General features: G+C 45.1%; 1 protein-coding gene across 1 annotated transcript in view; it reads left to right on the top strand.

Moving 5' to 3' along the window:
• The first annotated feature begins 3,092 nt into the window (after positions 1 to 3,092).
• The window catches only part of LOC142955114 (protein TMEPAI-like), a 42,299-nt gene continuing 24,993 nt past the window's right edge, over positions 3,093 to 20,398 (top strand). Inside the window, exon 1 of the mRNA XM_076096488.1 lies at positions 3,093 to 3,534. Within this exon, the coding sequence (XP_075952603.1) occupies positions 3,441 to 3,534 (94 nt within the window). The 5' untranslated portion in view covers positions 3,093 to 3,440. The remainder of the gene's footprint in view (positions 3,535 to 20,398) is intronic.

The following is a 20,398-nucleotide window of genomic DNA, read 5'->3' as shown; positions in this document are numbered from 1 at the left end:
CATGACTGTATGCGGTTGCATCAAGATTTCCAGACCAAAAGAAGGCCATTTAAAAAGAAGTGTCCTCTCTATAAAAGAAAACTGCTGCATGTAACATTCTTGTTCTCCTTACCACACTGTGATTCACATGGACGTTGTGCTCAGCATGAATGCAGAGTGCTCTCTCTCAGCCTCGCGGTCTCTGGGCAAGAACAAGAGCACATCTCTACACCAGCTGCAGGATGTGACTCTCTCTCTTTTTTCCCCGGCTCCATGTTCCCTCGTGGTTTTCTGATGAAGACGAGTCGTAATTGATTCGAAGCTTCAACCCGTGCCCGGGGAGACGGCTTTGGTTTCAGAAGTAATAGAGTGACTGAGACACCAGAGAAGTGGAACACTTCTTTCCTGCCCATGTTTTTGGGGGGAGCGATGAACCGAGCGGAGCTCCTCCGAGCTGAGCCACGAGATGGCGCTGTGACGTATCGCCTCTGTCAGCGATGGGAGAAGTTGCTTTGGAGATGAGGGGAGGGATGGACCTATCTTACCACTGAGGCCTTTTACTGAGCAGCCTTTTTTTTTTACAGTATCAGCCTGATCACGTCCCTGATGCGTTCATGGTCTCATCACAAATGACTAAACTTTCAAGCATCTGCTTGTCAGTCATCTACTGCATGTGTTGAAAATACAGGCAGGAAACTTCTTCTTTAACGTTGTCTTCAAATATCCAAAACATCTGAACACACACACACACACACACACACACACACACACACACACACACACACACACTCTCATGGCTTTGAATGTGGAGTCTTAATGTCATCAGCAGTGTGCTGACACATGGTGGTGTTGTTTCCTTTCCTGCCTGCCTTTAAAAAATGTTTTTAAATACAATAAAAATTTAATAAAATAATAATTATATATATATATATATATATATATATATATAAAGATATTTTGGGGCATAACATGAAGATGTCATGCGCTCACAAAACAACATGAAACCCATGTGTAAGCAGTAAAAGCCCAACTTTCCTAATATTAACCTATCAACCTAAAGTTAGTATTCCCAAATACAAGATGAGACAGACGTTTCCCGAGAGAGACGCAGTGAGGCTATGCGTGCCAGTGTGTGTGTGTGTGAGTGTGAGTGTGCAGACCGCAGTCGGGGGGGGGGGGGGGGGGGGGCTGGTAGACAAGAGTGCATTTGGTATTCAGCCGTGCCTAGTATTTATCTGTCTGCTGGCTGTCTAGTCTGGTCTGGCCTGTTAGCCGTGTCACCCTGCGTGCTCCCCGGGGGACTAAATTGACGCTCCAGACAGACCGCGCGCGCGTGTGTGTGTGTGTGTGTGTGTGTGCGCGAGTGCTGTGTTGGTGGCCTGTTTTTTTTGTGAGTGGATCGAGGTGGGCTGCAGGAGGCGAGAATCGATGTGTGCTAGCCTGTATGTGTACGAGAGCTTGTCTGGAGGTGTGTGTCTGGAGTGTGTATCGTACATGTGTGTGTGTGTGTGTGTGTGAGAGAAAGAGAGAACATGAGAATGACCTCACATCAAGGCGGAAAAACCTGGAGGGGCCACCTGAAAGCCCCCTTCAATGACTTCTTAGACCTCTTAGTTTGGGAACCTGCTGGTCAAGAGTGGTATTCAGAGCCTCTCTCTCTGATTGGAACAGCCTAGTTTATTTATAGACTGCCGACAGTCCTGCGCTTTAGAGTGTGTCTGTGTGTGTGTGTGTGTGTGTGTGTGCGCGCGCGCGCGTGTTGGGCTCCATTGGTTAGATTCAGAGGGGATGTGTTGGGCTGGGGGGGGGATGCTTCTCTGCTGCACATGTGCCCCTGAACCACAAGACTGGCGCGGGGGTCACCTCAAGGTTAGCCCCCTTCAAAGAGCCGTCTCCATTGGCTAAGGCCCGCCGTAACAAGGGAGTGAAACTCGAAACGCTCTCCCCAACCCTCCCCCGAATAACACACCAGACCGACCCCCCCCCCCTCGTCTGTCTCCTTCCCTCGTCTGTCTCCCTCCCTCTGCTCTGCTCTGCTCTCCCACAGCCATTGTCAACCGCGACCTGGCCGTCTGCTAGCTTTCTGAGTCAGGTCAGCCGGTGAGGACCCCCCCCCCCCCCCCCTACAAGTTAACCCAGACACACATACATGCACAGACATGTAACCCAACTATGTTGCTGCCTTCAAGTCCTCCTGGTACAGCTCTAAATCCTTGTTGTGTATATGTGTGTCAATGCACACTCAGGTCCTGATGGCGAGAAATAATGTTGCAATAACAGTAGTTTTATTCTGGTGAACTGCTAAACTGTAGAAATCAAATGCCATAAATTACTTTGCGGTGCAAGTCAGTATTCATTTTTTGTACTTTTTGGCGCTTAAAGCAAATACTTCAGACTCAACCACGAAGAGGATAGTTTGCTAAACAGGTGCAGCACTCTCAGCTGTATAAACTGTAATATTTATGAATAGTCAGTCAGCACAATAGCCAATTAATGCATTCTGCAGCTAATATATGCAATGGCCTTCATGTATATTAACTAGGCCCACCAGACAGCACCACACCAAGCATGACTGCAACAGGGGGCCTTGCATAAACAAAAATAGTATTTTCTCATTCAAAGACAGCTACTTGCTGAGATCAGAAAATATGTTTATTTGGCTTTGTCACATAAACCACTGGCAAGAAGAAAATAATGTCAAATGACCAAAATTCACGGATAGAAGGACAGGATTGGTCTAAATGTGTTTATGATCGTTTTCTGTGTTTGGTATGAAAAGTGTTTGAAATATTGGATCTCTAATTTGCATAATACGACCTGTTTTCTTTCTTCATATTATCAACACAAAGCGTGGTTGAGTCAGATAATTTGCCAGTCGGAGAGCTTAAACACGCCCTGACACATGTTTCACAATGAGTCCAGACTTTCCCTGTCTGTATTTTACAGTCAAGTCTGAGTGTATATTGCATTTTATCATATGTTGGGCTGCTTCAAGTTAAGAGTCGTGTTATTTCTGTCCGCTCCTGAAGGCAGCACGTCTCTTTCCCCCTGTCTGGCCCGCCTCTGGAGCCCTCCAATTGGCCGGAGCGGCATTCTGTCAGTTTGTGGGCGAGGCGTGAGCGCGCTGTGTGTGTGTGCGCTCTGCTACAGTAGAGGAAGGACAGCTGCTCTCAGCGGCGGAGGAAGGAACGGAAAAAAAAACTATACAATGCGTTAGCCACGGGCAATGGCTCGTCCCCAAAACCTCCTTCTAGTTCACTCTGCGAGCCGCTCCGAGACAAACATGGCGTGAGAAAAACCGTGGGGAAAATAAGTGCGAAACTGTCGGGAGTTACTCGTTGCGGCGGACTCTGCTGCCGCTGCCGGGAAGTTTTCTGTTGTTTTCCAGTCGTGGGGCCCCGACAGTGGCGGCGGCGGCGGCGGCTCTCACCCCGGAGCGGTGTCCCGGTCTGCCCAGCCCCATGCAAAACCTAACGGCCCCTGGCGGCCCCGGCAACTCCAATGTCACCTGCTCCTGCAACTGCACCGCTTCCCAGCCACAGGGAATGGAGATATGTGAGTAAAAAAAAGAAGAAGTGTTGCGTTGCTTCTGACCGTAAAAAAACCTGCCCGCTTAATCTGTTTTATGTGCACGCTCCAGTGTAGCGACAGAAGGGACAACAAATCAGACCAAGTCGTCATGCAAGACGGGCAACCAATTCTGCTGTTAACTCGCTATCGGCCGGACGGACATTCTGTCTTCTGTAGGGTTTACAGTATGTTTGCAGTCTAATACAAACTTTACGGTGATTTTAGGCTCGTTACTGGTGCTTTTAATGTCTTTTCTTGTCTTTATTGGACTCGTAGTTTTTCCGTGCCACACCATATTAAGTTTACAGTGGTTAACAAACGATATGTTATTGCTATAGTAGTCATTACCTTACATAGCCGTGCTGTAATACTCCACATGTAAAAACTTTCATATTCGTGTAGCATTAGCATCGTACAAACTTACAGTCAGACTAGCTATCGAAACGTAATACAGCTTTTCTGCAGTTTCTTTTAACGAGAACTCTTAGACTGTGAGTTTTTCCATTTCTGTTTCTTCTTGCTTTACTTTTTCCGCAGAAAGGGATGCTTTTTTTAAATGAATACTTGGAGGCGAATAGGCCGTGCATAGATAGGGCCGTGCATATGCTCCGAGGGATCCCCACAGAGGGTTAAATAGTTTGCCTGTCAGCACAGACAGGAAACGCTTGAATGGTATGTTATGTCTGTCTGCCTCCTGAGCGAGCCCAGAGAGAAACTATCATTATCAGCTCTGCCCCCCTAACACCAGATCCACTGCAGATGTTCCTCTTTATGACTGAAGACACACAGACAGGGGCACAGGGGCAGCAGCAGACACATGCAGACAGACAGACAGGTAGAAACGCAGAGGACAGACAGACAGACACACTGTGTGTGTGTGTGTGTGTGTGTGTGTGTGTGTGTGTGTGCGCGCGCGCGTGCATCCAGTCTGACAGATCTTCAGACAGACGGAAGACAAATAAACAAGAGACAGGCGGGTATGGATTCACAACCAGGAAAAAAGCCAGACAAGTAGGGACAGAGATGCGGACAGACACATCCGAAGCCAGACGTAGTGACGGACGGACACACAGACGAGCTGCAGACAGACGGACAGGGTTACAGTGATGTGTCATTTCCATCAGGGGCCGAGGCCGGGCCTGGGCAGAGTGAGGTGAACGTGGGATATTAGATGTAGATTTGGCAGCAGAGCGTGGTTTCTGCTGACGCCACATTGTAACCAAGAATCGTGTCTGTGTGTGTCTCTGTCTGTGTGTGTCTCTGTCTGTGTGTGTGTGTGTGTGTGTGTGTGTGCGTGTGTTTGTGTGTGTGTGTCTGTGTGTCTGGCAGGCAGACGAAACTGGTGCTCTACCATTTGTTTTTTTGTTTTTTTCTGTGGCATCATCGTATTGCCAGCCAGGAAAAAAAGCACATAGTCAGGCATGAACGGGTGCACCCACAGACGCACTGATACAGCAGAGAGAGCCTAATTAGATAATCCAGCAGAGAGCTGCATGAGACTTCAGACAAGCAGAGCTGCAGAAAAAACAACCAAAGTCAAATGATTGTGTATTTAAGTATGTAATAAACGGCGTACTGTATTTAAGATCATGCACGTCTGTTTGGTGCCAAATAAAAATGCCGGCCCGGTATGTTCAACGTATTCCTCGTCATCCGAACGCCTCACCAGTTGGAGGGAGCTCAATTCACAAGTGGTTTGAAATAGCCGTGTCCTACTGTAGCGGCCGTCTGGTTTTGAAAAGAGCTCTTGTTTGTCGGCCGTGTTGTCATGCAGACTCGGCAAAGGCTGAATAATGTAGCTCATGCTTTGATGATTTCTGTGGCTGAAGAAAAGAGCTACAGTCTGCCTTTTTTTCCCTTTTTTTCTTCTTCTTCCTCTTTTTAAAGCAGAGCAGGCGGTCTCGCTGGTGCGTTTCCTGAGGAGGGGAATTGAAAGGGACCACGAAAACACAGAGGGAATCACAGTGCAGACAGTGTGTCACGGCCAGGAATCGAACCCCTGCGCCCACACACACTGACTGGGATTCACGTGTAGAATTTGAAAGGAGGAGAGACCCGTAACAAGTGGTCTCTCGCTGTTGCTTGCTCTCGGATTCCTTGTGGTTATCTGGTATCATATGTGTGGTGTTATGAAGTCCTGAGATATCGTCAAGTCCTGAGGTCAAACGGCGCAGCTTCATAAAGACTTTGTTGTATTTGTGCATATTTCTTTAGCTTAAACCTACAGTTAGCCGTTGATATTTTTAACCCACAGTGATGTTTGATTGCACATCTACTGTTATAGGAAGTTGGGGTTTCTCTGTGAAGGCATAGTCCCTGCAGGGTGACACCATAGGCAGGTCCTCTGCAAACACTCTTAAGTCATTTAATCTTGTATTGACTCTTCCTCCTATCAGTCCCGTCTTTTCTTAAGCAAATGGGGAAATACTACGCCAACTGCATGAGGTCATTTCACTTGTTCTAATGCAAACACCCTTTCCCTTTTTTTTCAGTCAAGAGACGTTATCTTGGTAGCGCTGCAGTAAAGTTTTCATGTGGTTGCTTGTGTTTGGACATCTAATGTTTAGGAACATGGGCATTTTAGACCAAATAAAAAAAAAGGTTCTGTATCAAATAGGGATGCTGTGATACTAGAAATGTAGTAGTCGTGCCTGTACCTGTGAATTCAACCAATTTTCCATACCCAGTTCAATACCACAGTAAGAAACGAAGACACAACAATATATTCCCTGTACTTTAAGATACCACCTCCTCCCTTATTACAGTTTGCAGGCTAATATTCGCCAAATTATTATTAATCCCGGATGTTCCGCGTCAAATTTATCATTATGACGTTATCATTTACCTTCGCCTAATACAAATTTTTACTGAACATTGCTTGAACGCATCATAATGTACCTCGATGCAACCTCCCTATGTTAGCTATTAGCTAAGTCCGAGCAGGACTGTGCCAGCTGCTAACGGTAACTAGCTCTCTTCAGCATTGTTGTTCACAAAATAGCATTATCAGCAATATTTTCTATCGTCCGTGGGACGATGGGACACCTCGAGCCCTGATCCCCAGTACGTACGGTACAGTCACATTTTCCAATTTTTGGCATCAACTTGGTACCGCAGTATCGCTTCTTGTGACAGCCCTATCGAGTATTGAAACTTTTATGTTTCTCATAGTAGGGCTTCCAAAAATTGTCTTGATATCGGGACCCAAACTTAGATATCGTATTGGCGTATCAACACAAAGGACAATAAAACCCTGTTGTGTGGAATAATCTTACAATGTGTGCTTCTCATCCTCCTGGTGCACACACAGTGCGCATGCACTGGCCTCTTGGGACAGGCCTCGGTGCATGTGTCAGAGACTTGAGCGGCTGTCTGCGTCTCTGTGTATGTAACAGTTAGCCTGCAGCAGGGGCCAGCCAGCCAGACGGATGTAAACGGCCTGATCTGTAATCCTGTGTGTGAGCGGTGTTAGTGTGTAGGTGGCGGCGGGGGTCATCTGTCAACTTCCCTTAGGCCAAACACGCACACCGGCTACTTGTTGACTCTCCCTCGAAAAACGCACGCGCAAGAAAAATGTACACATAGGCGCACAGGCGTTTACAGCCAGATATATGCACGCAGACGCACGCAGACAGCCACTCTCCGGCTCAGCCAATATTTACCCTGCAGTCTCCCGCCAGACAGCCAATCCAATCTCTCACTAAGCTCTTTGTTGTTTGTTTGGGTTCTGGTTTTTTTGCCTCTTGTTTGTGGAGGTGTTGTTCAGTTTGGAATTAGTTTTTATTTCGTTTTATTGTTAATGAATTTCAATAATTAGCCCTGGTTTAAAAGAAATAATGGAAAAAAGACTCTAAATACAAATTGAAAAAATCTTTTCTTTTTTTTTCCTTTTCTTGCGATCACTGCTCCTGTAATTAATTTCACGGGGAATTTCTACACTTGGTCAGTGTCTCTCACTGGAGCCTTATTTAGTCTGCCGCCTCTCCTGAGCTGGGGGGGGGGGGGGTTACAGCAGGGAACAGTGGTGCTCAACGTGTGCGGGGTTAAGAAAGAGCTCCTTGTTTTCTGTAAGTCAGCGGGTAGAGGCTGCTTTTGTACACCGTGGGGGTTGACCTGCAGACGCACTCTGCTGGCTCAGGTGACTTTAGCACATATTCTGGTAGAGAGCACACTGCAAACATATCCATGTCGTAAAGTTATCCGGAGAGAGTATTGGTTTTTCTCAATTACATCAAAACAGCAGACTACTACAACTCAGGGTGGGGAAATATTGCTCTTAACTTGCCATTTAGTCCAACGTTTGTGTTTTCTTTAACCCTTTGAAATCCAATACTCCCCTTGTCTTTCATCTTAAGCTTAAGGACATAATCCAACATGCTCTATTTTGCAATCTTTTTTTAAGCCATGTGAAGTCTCACAATAAGCAAAATAGGACTGCTAGTCAATGTATTTTTGATCATAGATTCTCAAATGTCAGCAAATATTCAATGGCTTCGAGCGTTTTCAAATGTCCGACCAACAGCCCAAACCCCAAAGATAATCAATTGACTATTAGACAACAACATCAACAAACAAAAAACGTAAATATTCACATTGAAGAAGACGAGACCAGTGACATTTTACAACAATTACTGAACGGTTCTCTATACGACATTCAGAGCATTTAACCTCCGGTTCTGCCGATGTGGAAGTGTCTTAAAACCTGCATTCTCTCTACTGTCCAGCAGGGGGCGACTCCTCTGGTTGTATAGAAGTCTATGAGAAAATGACTCTACTTCTCTCTTGATTTATTCCCTCAGTAAACATGAGTTTATGGTCTCAATCTCTAGTTTCAAGTCTTCTTCAATACAGCATGATGTTCATTTAGTAAATTATGATCCATTTAGAGTAAAATAGACCATAAAGCAGAGTATGCTTTAGGGCGGGGCTACTGTGATTTACAGGTCGCTGCCGCTACCAGAGCCGTATAGGGCGTCTCTACGTCACTCCTCCACATTCCAAATATGGTAACTTCTGTTCATTGGTTGAGGAAAAAATGACATGGTGACAGCTGTAATCCAAGATGGTGACTTAACGTTTTTAAACGACACTCCCCAAAATACAGTCTATGGCTAGCTCAATCAAGGAAAGCCGTGTGTAGATGTTTTTGATTTTTAAATTTAACACCTTTTAATAAATGATCAAATTGTTTGCTACCTAATTTTCTGTTGATTTGCTGGATGACAAATCAATACCTTCTTGAAGCTCCCTATTGAAACGTTTGACCCTGATGTTGCACGTTTTAACGGCTGCACCATTCCATCAATTTGAAACATTCTGGATGTCTTGTACATTTTTTAATACACATTTTCCTCCAAAATTCAGACTCACATATTTAGTACTTTTTGTGAACTTCGTAATCTCCACTATTAAAACAAAGTTCTGTTGGTTTTGGCTCAATAACATGTTTCAACCACTGGTGGGTCAATGAGGTAGAAGAAGTTACTTTTCATTGGGAAATAAAATGCCAGTAAAGTTTCATTTATTATGCATGTGTTCGTTAATTAATTCACTTTTAAATCAAATTCTGTCGTGATTGGGGTTGAGTCATTTCCCCTAATTGTTAAGAAGAAGGTCAAAAAGCTTCAAATTCCTTTTAATGACTGACTTTATCCTTCAATTATTTAATGAGGATGAAATCTTCAGACAGGTTTCAAGATACCTTCAGGAGTTGTGGACCACAGCGATGTTTATTTTTTGCAAGGCGGATCCCAGCGTTGTGTGTGTGCAGCGGTCATGGCGTTGTGTTGTGTTCCCATTCATCACGTTTGTTTACTCACAGAGCGCTTTCTGTATGAGCAACACTGAATGTAAACATTTGTTTGTTTGCTTGAAAACAGCCCTGGGCACTTCTTTTTTTTTTTTTTAAATGAATATTTTTGTTGTCGTGGATGGAAGCTGTGTGGTTGATGTGTGACTTCCCGTGTTTGTTTGGGCTCCTGGTTTCTGTGGTACTGAGCCCTCACACCAGTGGTCCAGGATGTTCAGCTATATACATTATGTCATGTTAGCACAGCAGGGATAGGATTTGTCATGGCTTCTTCTTTGGTCATTTTTAATATTTGCCTTAAATCAGCTTGACCACCGTTCACATTCTCATCTTGTGGTCGTGTTTCTGGAGTCAAACTGACAACCTCTTGAAGCCACAAGCGCTGTGGGAAAACTTAGCCCACTCACTCCAGTCAATCCAGGTCAAGTTCAGGCGGCCACTTCCGAAGTCCAAAGCAACGAGAGGAAAAAAGGTCAATCCCCCCCAACTCGTCCCGGCAGCACCTTCGCTGCTCCAGCAGCATTCACGACCTCGTCACTGGCTGCCGGGGCTCCCTTTGTGTCTAGATTCTGCACCCCCAACCTCCACACACACACACACACACACACACACACACACACACACCCTCCCTCCCTCAGTTCCCAAAATGCCCGTGGGACCAGGGCAGATTTGTAGTCCTAGTGTGTTTGGAGACGGGCCATCCGTCAAGTGTGTGTGTGTGTGGATGATGGTGGGGGGTTGTTGGTAGTCTGCTGTCTCGGTCAACATCTATTTACACACAGTCTGACTGCTCGAGACTCTAAAGAGTCCCAGTGAATGAATCAGCCCCCGCTGTCTGCCGTGCGTCCCATGACTCCAGGTCCGGGGACATGCACGGGGACATATTACAGTCAATCAAGTCGCTGCGCTCCAGACAGTACACAAGCACACTTGTCTTTTTTTTTTTTTTACCATGTCGCAGATTTGTTTTCCCCAGCATTGAGACAAATCAAACCGCTTGGCATGTTTCTTACCCTTTGTGAGCCCGATTTTCTCTCTCTCTCTCCCTCTGTCCTCTGTCCTCTGTCCTCTCTCCTCTCTCCTCTCACTCCCACTCCCTCACATGAAACAAAGCAGCGATTATCACTTTGAAATTACAAATGCTGTTTTTTTGCATCGTATGAGACAAAACGGGAGAAAGAAAAAAGAAGAATCAAGCAGAAATGCTGTGCCGCCTGTTGTTTGTCATATTTTTGGGTAATCTGTTTGTTTATGCGTGCAGGAACACCCAGACTGTGGAATAATGACATGTCTCTTCAAGTGGTTTGCCGGATTTTCTTTGGATTTTGAAGAGGCTTACGTGAAGTTTCCAAAGGGAGGTGTGTGTGTGTGTGTGTGTGTGTGTGTGTGTGTGTGTAGGGGGGCATTTAAGAGCAGAAGTTTCAGTTTGCAAGAGTATAGTTGTATACTTATTGATGAGAGAGAAATGAGCTGAGAGCTGTGGACGTTGGTCTCATTTCTTACTATATTATTTAAGTTGTAATTGCATTGTTTAATCCATGCACTTGAAGGAAATGATGCAGAAAACCAGCAGTTTATTCATAGGGATGAATACATCACAAAGGGCTCCTATGTATCAACAGCAACTTTGACTTTTTTTGAAATGGGAATAGTTTACCTTGTTAGGGAAGTGAGTGTCAGTTTCTTTTTGGCAAAGCATCATGCATTAGGCATGTGCTGTTATTTAAGGGGACTCGGGGAGTACTACTGTGGAAAAAGGTGCATAAAAGCTAATGTGGCTCCAGAGGGAGCCGTGTGAAGCCTGATAAATTGGCTCCAGTGATCACTGAATCAGCAGCGGTTGGGCCGCAGACTACCAGCTTGTAAAATAAATTTTAAAAAAAATCAGATTGTGGAGTTGGAAAGAAGTGAGCTTACTAGACCTCCGCAAGCGCTGCTTGTGGACAAGGAGCTCGAGGCTACATTAGCCGCCACTAGCTTAGCACACCCAAATCTCCATTGTGGGTAGGACAAGAGGAGACGAATGTGTGGAATGGAAAATCATTATGTCTGGTTCTGCTGCATCAATAAAAACACAACAGCTCGGTAGAGGGTTTGACAGTGCTAAATCAGTGGAGTCCTCTTTTAAACATGTGGTGCGGATTGTTGAGCCCTTTCTGACCTGATGATCAACCTGAAGTGTGTCACAGCTGAAGGTAGAGGTGCGTAGTAATTCCCGGCACCAGGGAAGCCATATGGAAACATACCCGTCTGTCAATTTCCTGGCAAAGTGCGATTTGGAAAAGGGAATTCTGAATTCTTCGCGTGTACTTGGAGTCTTACTGTCTGCTTTTTAAAGCAACACGACTAAATGAGAGCTGCAACGATTAGTTGTCACTATTAAATTGATCAATAACTATTTTGATTATCGGTCAGATAGTTTGAGTATTCTTTCTAAAGGAAAGAAACTCTAAATTCTCTGAGTCCAGCTTCTAAAGTGTGAATATTTTTCTTGTTTTTTTACTCCTCTGTGACATTAAACAGAATATCTTTTGAGCTGCGGACAAAAGTAGACATTTGACGACGTCATCTCTATTTTCTGACACTTTGTAGACCAAACAACTAACCCGTTAATCGAGAAAATAATCGACAGGTTAATCGACAATGAAAATAATGGTTATTTGCAGGCTAAATCATAACTGTAAAGTAGGTACATGCAGGGTCTAAATTTGTAACCCGACTTTTGCCAAACGCGGCAAAAACGTAATTCGCTATTGGCGTGTTGTCGTAATAAGTCTGCTTCACTACAAACTCTCTTCACTATGAGTTGATTGTTATCTAACTAGTGGACACAGCTGTCTCTATGTCAGAAGCAGTCAGAATCAGTGTGATTTAAAGCTTTAACAGATAACAGTACAGTAAAGATATCATCAGGATTTCTTTCTTTAAAGCAACAGATCAGTTTAAAGTGAATTCCCCTTGTAATGGTCTTCTCTCACACGTCCATAAGTTGTGGTCTCCCGCTGCAAGAAGACACCGATCGTGTGTGAACGAGCTCCTCTCGTCACGACTAGTGGTTCTTGTTGCTCTTTTTTAAATTTGCCTGAATATAACTGAAGCGATTGACAACGATTGCGCGTTGCCTAGCACCACGTCGAAGCCTCTCACTGCAAATAAAGTAAAAATAAAACGCCTAAGTTTGACAGGAATATGAGCTACAAAAAGAATGAAAGCATTGTGGTGTGCCTCACGTTATTAATAATCCATAGTTTTAATTCTGGATATTGCAGAATGTTCTGGGTAGTTTGTATCAAAGAAGTGGTCGTTACTGCAGAACCCTCTGCTGCTTTGTGCCAAGATATTAATCCTATTTTCATGCATATTCCATGGTATATATATCTATAGATCCCCCCCAGCTGGGCCGCTGGCTGCTTCCTAACAAGGCCTTGCTCCGGGTTTGACCGCATCGCAGGAAATTACAAGGATTACACCAGAGGTAGAGCAGGAGATGGAGATAGCTTTTGTGTTTTAAATTTAAAAAAATACAACAGTGAAACAGCTCTGGGTCAATATATACTTGGATGAAATGTGGCTCCCCTTCAGTCCATATGTATTGGGACTAGGTAATAGATGGTGTGTTTTTGTTAGCATCGCACTGGTTCCCTTCTACAAAGAAACAATGTGATTTTTCCTTTGGATTTTTGATTATTGCAGAGCATATGCTCTGTGGCAAACACAAGTTCATGACACTTAAATGTTTTGTTCAGTGAGATGATCTTCACAAATGAACACCACTTTTAGGATTTTTCAAGCGTGAATGCAATCGGCAGAAGTGAAAAGCTAACGCTGGGCTATAAACAAATACTAGACCACTACTAAGCTAAAGGAGTAATAGACTGTGTATAAGAAGTGGACGTAGTCATCGTGAGGTCACCCTTTGGTTTGTGGACTGTCGTTTTGAAACCTAGAGTTCGCCATCTTAGTTTTATTTTTGGAACCAGTGAACAGAAGTGACCATATTTGGAATGTGGAGAAGCAACATAGAGATGGCTCTGGTAGTGACCTGTCAATCACAGAAAGCCCGCCCTAAAGCATACTCTGCTTTATGGTCTGTTTGACTCTAAATGGACCATCATTTACTAAATGAACATCATGCTGTACTGAAGAAGACTTGAAACTAGAGATTGAGACCATAAACTCATGTTTACAATGTTTACTGAGGTAATAAATCAAGAGAGAAGTAGAGTCATTTTCTCATAGACTTCTATACAATCAGAGGAGTTGCCCCCTGATGGTCAGTAGAGAGAATGCAGCTTTAAGACACTTCTGCATTGGCTTCACTCTTCAGAACCAGAGGTTGCCGCCTGGTGATGACATGTTGTAGTCTCACTCGTTAGCAACCGCCCTCTTAAAAATACTTTAAAGGAGAATTTTTAAAGAGATGTAAAAGCTTCAAAATTCACGAGACAAGTATTTGACATATTTTTACGTCGTAAAACAAAACGTTAAAATCACTTAAACTCGTGTTAATCACAGACTTCATTTCAGACATCTAACCAAAAACCCATTAAAAAAAACCCGACTTCCTGGTGAGGGAACCGGAAGTGCCAAAAATGCTGACTCACTTTTGGAGTTTAGGACTTATTCCTGCAGCACTCTATGGAACAACTCGATATTTTATTTTTTAACATTTTAACCCAGTTTAACCTCCCAGCCTGGAGACAAGTGGTAAAAGTGTGGGCGTCAGAAAGAGAAGGATCTGGTCGCCCAATCTCCTCCTCCTCCTCCTCCTTCTCCTCCCTCTACCTTCCCATCCAGACACCGCAAGTCAGACAGCGGTGTCTGATACCTACCACCCCCCACACTTCTCCCCCTCATCCTCCCCCTCCTCTCCCCTCAGCAGCCACCAGCTGACCCCAATCAGGCACAGGGCCTGCTGTATTGTCTGGGTGGGGAGGGGACACACACACACACCTACACACACACACACACACACATGCTCATAGACTCAGACAGGGGGTCAGAGGGAGATAGAGGCTGTCTAGTCTGGTCTAGCCTGCCTCTTTGACTCCCAACCCCCCAACCATAACACGGCATCTCTCCTCTCCCCTTCATCTCCTTTTCCTCTCCTCTTCTCCTTCCCTGCCTTCATTTAGACTCGGATTCAGATTGGAAGTCCCAGATGTATCTGACGCTTGTTATGCAAAGTGTGTTGGAGTGGCATTGTCTTGCTAACTGAGTTATTTAGCGTCATCATCTAAATGAGTTGGTGTTCTTGTCTGCCTGCTCAACATTGCGGACATATGGGACGCCGATTTCTTTTTGTCAAGGAAAGAGCATCTTCAAGCTTGATTTTTGTGAAGTTGTATACCAGGCGGCAACCTCTTCTGCAGAGTGAGGTTAATGCGGAAGTGTCTTAAAACTTGCATTCTCTCTGCTGACCAGCAGGGGGCGACTCCTCTGGTTGTATAGAAGTCTATGAGAAAATTACTCTACTTCTCTCTTGATTTATTACCTCAGTAAACATAAGTTTATGGTCTCAATCTCCAGTTTCAAGTCTTCTTCAATACAGCATGATGTTCATTTAGTGAATGATGGTCCATTTAGAGTCAAACAGACCATAAAGCAGAGTATGCTTTAGGGCGGGCTAACTGTGATTGACAGGTCGCTGCCGCTACCAGAGCTGTATATGGCGTCTCTACGTCACTCCTCCACATTCCACGTCCGTTTATTGGTTGCAAAAAAAACGTGGCGACGGCCGTAATCCAAGATGGCGACTGCGAAATTGCAGAAGTCGAGGCTTCAAAACGTCAGTCCACAAACCAATGGGTGACGTGACGATGACTAAATCCTCTTCTCATGTACAGTCCAACAGAGAGACTGCTGCATCAGAGCCAAAGTAGCTCATTTTAAATTGTATTGTTTTATCGGTAATCTTTATTCTATTGACGCTGTACATACAACTCACGCCATTATTCCACAAAATTTAAGTTTGCTCCTAATACAACTTTAAATGATGTGGAATACATAGTTTGTGTTCAGAGTCTGGTTGTCATGGAAATAATAGATGAACAGGATGAGAGAAAGCTGAAGAGACGAATGTATCATGTAGGCTAACTGAAAGCATTTGACTCATAGTTTAAGTGGCCATTTGTGTTGAAACTCACCACTTTTTCAAGTTCACACACTGACCACACATGCAGCCTTTCCTCACTGAACGAAGGAGATATTTTTAGTTTTGGATTAGACGCATGGAGAATGGAGAGGAGGACGAGGATGGCATCACTCTCTGCCTGTCTCCCGTCCCTGATCTTCACTGCCGGCTTTCTGCTTAAAGCCGCCGTGGCTAGCGTTGCTAACGACGACCGGGCCTCCGTGCTGCATGGAGATCCCACATGAATTATTAATATAGGTCACAGTCGCGGCATCCGGCTCGGCCCGGGCCCAGGTGCCGTCCCGACGCCATCGCAACACGTGGCCCCTTTCCCTCGCTCACCCCCGGTCCTTCCCCATCTGTCGGCCGGATTAGCCCGAGCGGATCACCCTTCACCGAGGTCTGCGCCAGGTGAGACCTTCTAGCGAAAAAGGGCCCCCTCGACAAGAAATCGTCCTGTGAGGGATGCCTTTTACCTGTGAATTCTAATTCCCCCAAAAAATTTGTCCGAGGCTCTGATGTCGTGAATAGTCCAAAAAAGTCTGTGTGTCTGCGATTGTAATGAGGATTCTTTCCATAAACACTTAGTCCCCCGCCAGCTATGCTGCACCCTGGGCCGCTCATTTACAGCAATTATATTTTCATGAGACAGGAATCTTAATGGGAAGAGTTTATGGTTCCTTAGAAAGAAACTGGCTTCCCATGATGAATTGTATCCTTATATATGTGTGTGAGTAAGTGGACGGGACCGGTCGGGAGTCCCATTTCAAGAGCCAAATTGCTTTGTGTGTGTGTGTGTGTGTGTGTGTGTGTGTGTGTGCGTGCGTGCGTTAAACAGAGACAGACATGCCCGCTCAGCTGTTTTTTGTCTGCAGAAGCACACACCGAGTCAGACTGCAGCATTGAATGGCTGAATATTATCTAAATCTGCTTTTTATCATATTGTCAAAACACCTCACTTAAAAACGTTTTTTCAAAGCTGTCCAATTAATCGGGCTAAAAATATAAACTCGCCACGATCTTGACCTGACTCTTGCGCTAAAGGTTAAGCCACCTCCATTGGAGCAGGACGCACCGGAGAGTTCACTAAAGAAAGAGTGTGTGTCGCTGAGTCGTAGATGCCTCCGGTTACGTTCGGCCTTCGCGTCGTCCCAAAAGCAGTTCCCCCTCGTCGAGTCGGATGCTTCTTTTCATTCCGCGATATTCGCCACGAGCTGAACTCCCCGAGTGGCGCTTTCTACAGAGAGATGGTGAAAAAAAGGAAGGAAGAAAGTGGCGTGGGAGGATGGGGAGGGGGTGGTGCGAGGAGGGGAAGAGGAGAAGAGATGGTGTTGTTCCACTGCTCTCCTTGTCAACTCTAGAAAGCGAACTTAGTAGAAAGACATCATGAGATGCATTGGAAAAGCGCTTCGTTTGATGTCATCTGCCCAAAGCTCAGCTGTATCAACCCATCCTCTCATCAGCAGCCAAACATGACAACACACCCACACACAAGATTTAAGAAAAGAAAGAAAAAGACGACAAAACCAATCCCAACATATGAAAAGGGTCAGTTCACCCAGAGTACAAAGAAAGTACCATAAATTAGGGCGGGGCAATAAATCGATATTATATCTATATCGTGATATGAGACTAGTTATCGTCTGACATTTTTATTTTTTTATTTACGGCATACCCTGTTTTTAAAGGCTGCATTACAGTCAAGTGATGACATTTTCTGAACCCGATTGTTCTAGCTGTTCTATTTACCCACTTAGTCATTATATCCACATTACAGATTGTTTATCAAAAATGTAATTGTGTAAATATGTCGAGAAAGCAATCGTTTATCGTAGCCAGAAGCTGTAAAAATGGACATAACCGTCAGATTGTGACGCTCCTTGAACACATCATGTGTGGCAAATGCCTCCGTCATTCCCTAGTTCCAGCTTCTGCGTTGTGAGGATTTGTTGCTATTCTCTGTCTCATGTAAGAATAAAGTGACTGTCAGGCAATTTGAACCATTGGTCTTTAGGGAATAGTGATGGGGCATGTTTCACCACATTCCGTCATTTTATAGACCATACGACTGATAACACAGAGGAGTCCCCACTCTGGAGATGGATATCTTAAAAACCAGAGCACATGATACCAAAAATATTCAGCCATCCAACGAAAGCAGAAGTTTTCACTTTCATAGTTTGTGCAATCATTCCTCGAGAATCTACTGTAGGCGACAATATACACAACAGGCCTCGTGTGACATACATGACCTTGTAACAATACACTGCGTATGTAATCAATGTTTTGTGTCTCCAGCAGTCTAGACACATGATGGAACATTTCTCTAGAGGCGACAATAACAACAGTATTTCCATTCATCCATAAACTGCTCAGTTTATTCAGCATGGATAACTCATCCGTTGCATTTCATGTCTCGTAGTGCAACATAGAGCAGACATTTGTGTGTGTGATTTAGAGCTGAAGCGATTAATCAATTGGTTAATGGGCAGAACATTTATCTGCATATCGAGTGGTCACTGTAGTCACGACAAACATCTCCTCAAATGTGAGGATTTGATGCTTTCGTCCGTTTCTTAAACTGAATATCTTTGGCCTTTGGACTGCTGGTTGGACAATACTGGACCCGAATCGGAGTAGTTTGATTCAAATTGGATTTCAGCTGTTCAATACATAGACGTGCAGAAAATCCATTGCCATGATTTTGACCCCGTTAAAATGCGGGCCCCCTCCAACAGTTTCATAATGAAACGGAAATATTTTTTACACTTCTCAACCTGGTGGGGTCCGGGCGGGCCGCTGACTGTCCCTCCGCCGGGCTCATGTCGTCCGGCTGAGGACCGGCTCAGAAGGGCCCGAGGGGAAGGTGATTGGGTTTGCCGTGATTCTGTTAGCTCTCACCACCTAATGCAGTGGTTCCCAAAGTGGGGGTCGCGACCCCTAGGGGGGGCGCGGTGGTACTACAGGGGGGTCGCGGCTTCATCACCAACCCACACACACAGACGCACACATACACCGGTAAAACAATATAAAATAACCGACGTGACATGCACTGTGTTCCAACCACGCCACCAGAGCGGCTCATGTCACAGACAGACTGTGGCAAAACCAGCGAGAGCGAGAGCGAGCGCGCGCCCGAGCGAGAGAGCGCGAACGAGCGAGGGAGAGAGAGAGTGAGGGAGCGCGAACGAGAGAGAGACACACAGCGACACAGAGCGAGAAAGATACGGAGCGACAGAGAAAGATAAAGATAAGAGAAGGAAGTATGTACAAAGATGGACAGATTTGTGACTGGTCTAAAGCGCAAAAATATTTTATACAGTTCATGCATTATAATGCAATTCATTAAAAACCAAGACAAATTTGGGGTCGGGTTGCGGGGGGGGGGGGGGTCGTCCAATGTTCCTATATCATCAAAGGGGGTCTTGACAGAAAAAGTTTGGGAACCACTGACCTAATGGAACAAGTCATATCTTCCCTGATATCTTGCGACAATAAAAAAAACATTGACTGTGCTTGTAAAACTATGTTGATATCGATCGATGATGAAAAAGGCGACCCATGGGTCAACCTAATTGCTGACCCCTGCACTAATAGGTAGCAAGAGAATGTGTTTTTTTTGTTCATTTGGACGAACCAACCCTTTACATGTTGACCGTACTGCTTTAATGGCGGTAAAGGGGAAGCAGTCAGTTGGAGGAATGGAGATACTGTACCACCGCAGCATCCGGGTTGGTCTGTTGCCCAGAGGACTTGATTTTTCTTTTTTCTTTTTTTTGTAAGACACGAGCTGCTCTCCACATTTAACTACCCTCCCCTCTGTTTGAACCCCTTCAATCGCTCCCCCCCCCTCCCCCCCCCTCCCCCCCCCCCCCCCCACACACACACACACACACACTCCCCTCCTCCTCCTCCCCCGCCGCCCCAGGTCTATTTATACCTCCGTTCTTCCCGGAGCAAGCTTAAAACATCCTGGTCATCTCCCAAACACCCCCTTTTTCTTCTTCTTCTTCTGCAGCTTCTTTTCCTTTTTTGTAGTTTCCTCTGTTTTGTCGGCAGCTGTTGCTCAGCACCGCACCGAGGTTCAGCCCGCGGTCACGGCCGAGTGTTCCAGCAAGGGGAAAAAAAGTTTTTTGATAGGACTTTTTTTTCTCCTGTATTTCCCTTTATCTTGCATTTTTCTCCCCATATATATATATATTATATGTATTTATATATGTATGTGTAACTTGCTCCCCCCCCCCCCCCCCTTGCACTGACGTTGCTCTCACTTCCCTTTATCACTGTCTCACTTTCACTGTCTTTCTTTCCTCTCTCTTCTGTCTCTGTCTCTCTTTCCTGTCTAATCCTGCCTCCAAGGCATTTTGGGGGGGGGTGGGGGGGTTGCTCTGTTGGCTCGGCACATTGAGAGCGCGTGTGGAAGACATGTTTACACCCCTTCATGTGAGAAATCTGAGGGAGTGGGAGAAGAGGAAAAAGTGGGAGAGAAGGTGGGAGAGAGAGAAGAGAGGAAGAAAAAAGGATAGATGGATTAAGGAGGAGATGGGTGAGCACAGAGTGAGGGAGAGTGAGAGGAGTGTGATGAAAAGAGTAGAAGAGTCAGACATAACAAGAGAGGAGGAGGAGGAGGAGGAGAAAGGCAGGCTAAAATAGAGAGAGAGAGAGAGAGGGGGAGAGAGGTGTCTCTCGGTGGGGAGACGGCGTGTTCGACAGTGAGTCATAGCAGAATAAAACGCCACGCAAGCATATGTTGCCGTTGAGGAGCCATCTTTTTTCCAAAATGGAAACCAGTTATGATTTGCGGAAGAGATTGAAAAAAAAGAAAAAGAAAGGAAGCTGAGCAGATTAAATTGAGTTACTTCAAACAGACGGGGTGTAATTACACAGCAGAGGAGGAGGCCGTTTGT

This window comes from Anarhichas minor, unplaced genomic scaffold (assembly GCF_050575085.1).
Source record: "Anarhichas minor isolate MPS153535 unplaced genomic scaffold, ASM5057508v1 ptg000022l, whole genome shotgun sequence".
In the NCBI taxonomy this organism is placed as follows: domain Eukaryota; kingdom Metazoa; phylum Chordata; class Actinopteri; order Perciformes; family Anarhichadidae; genus Anarhichas; species Anarhichas minor.
This window is presented reverse-complemented; position numbering and strand designations above follow the sequence as displayed.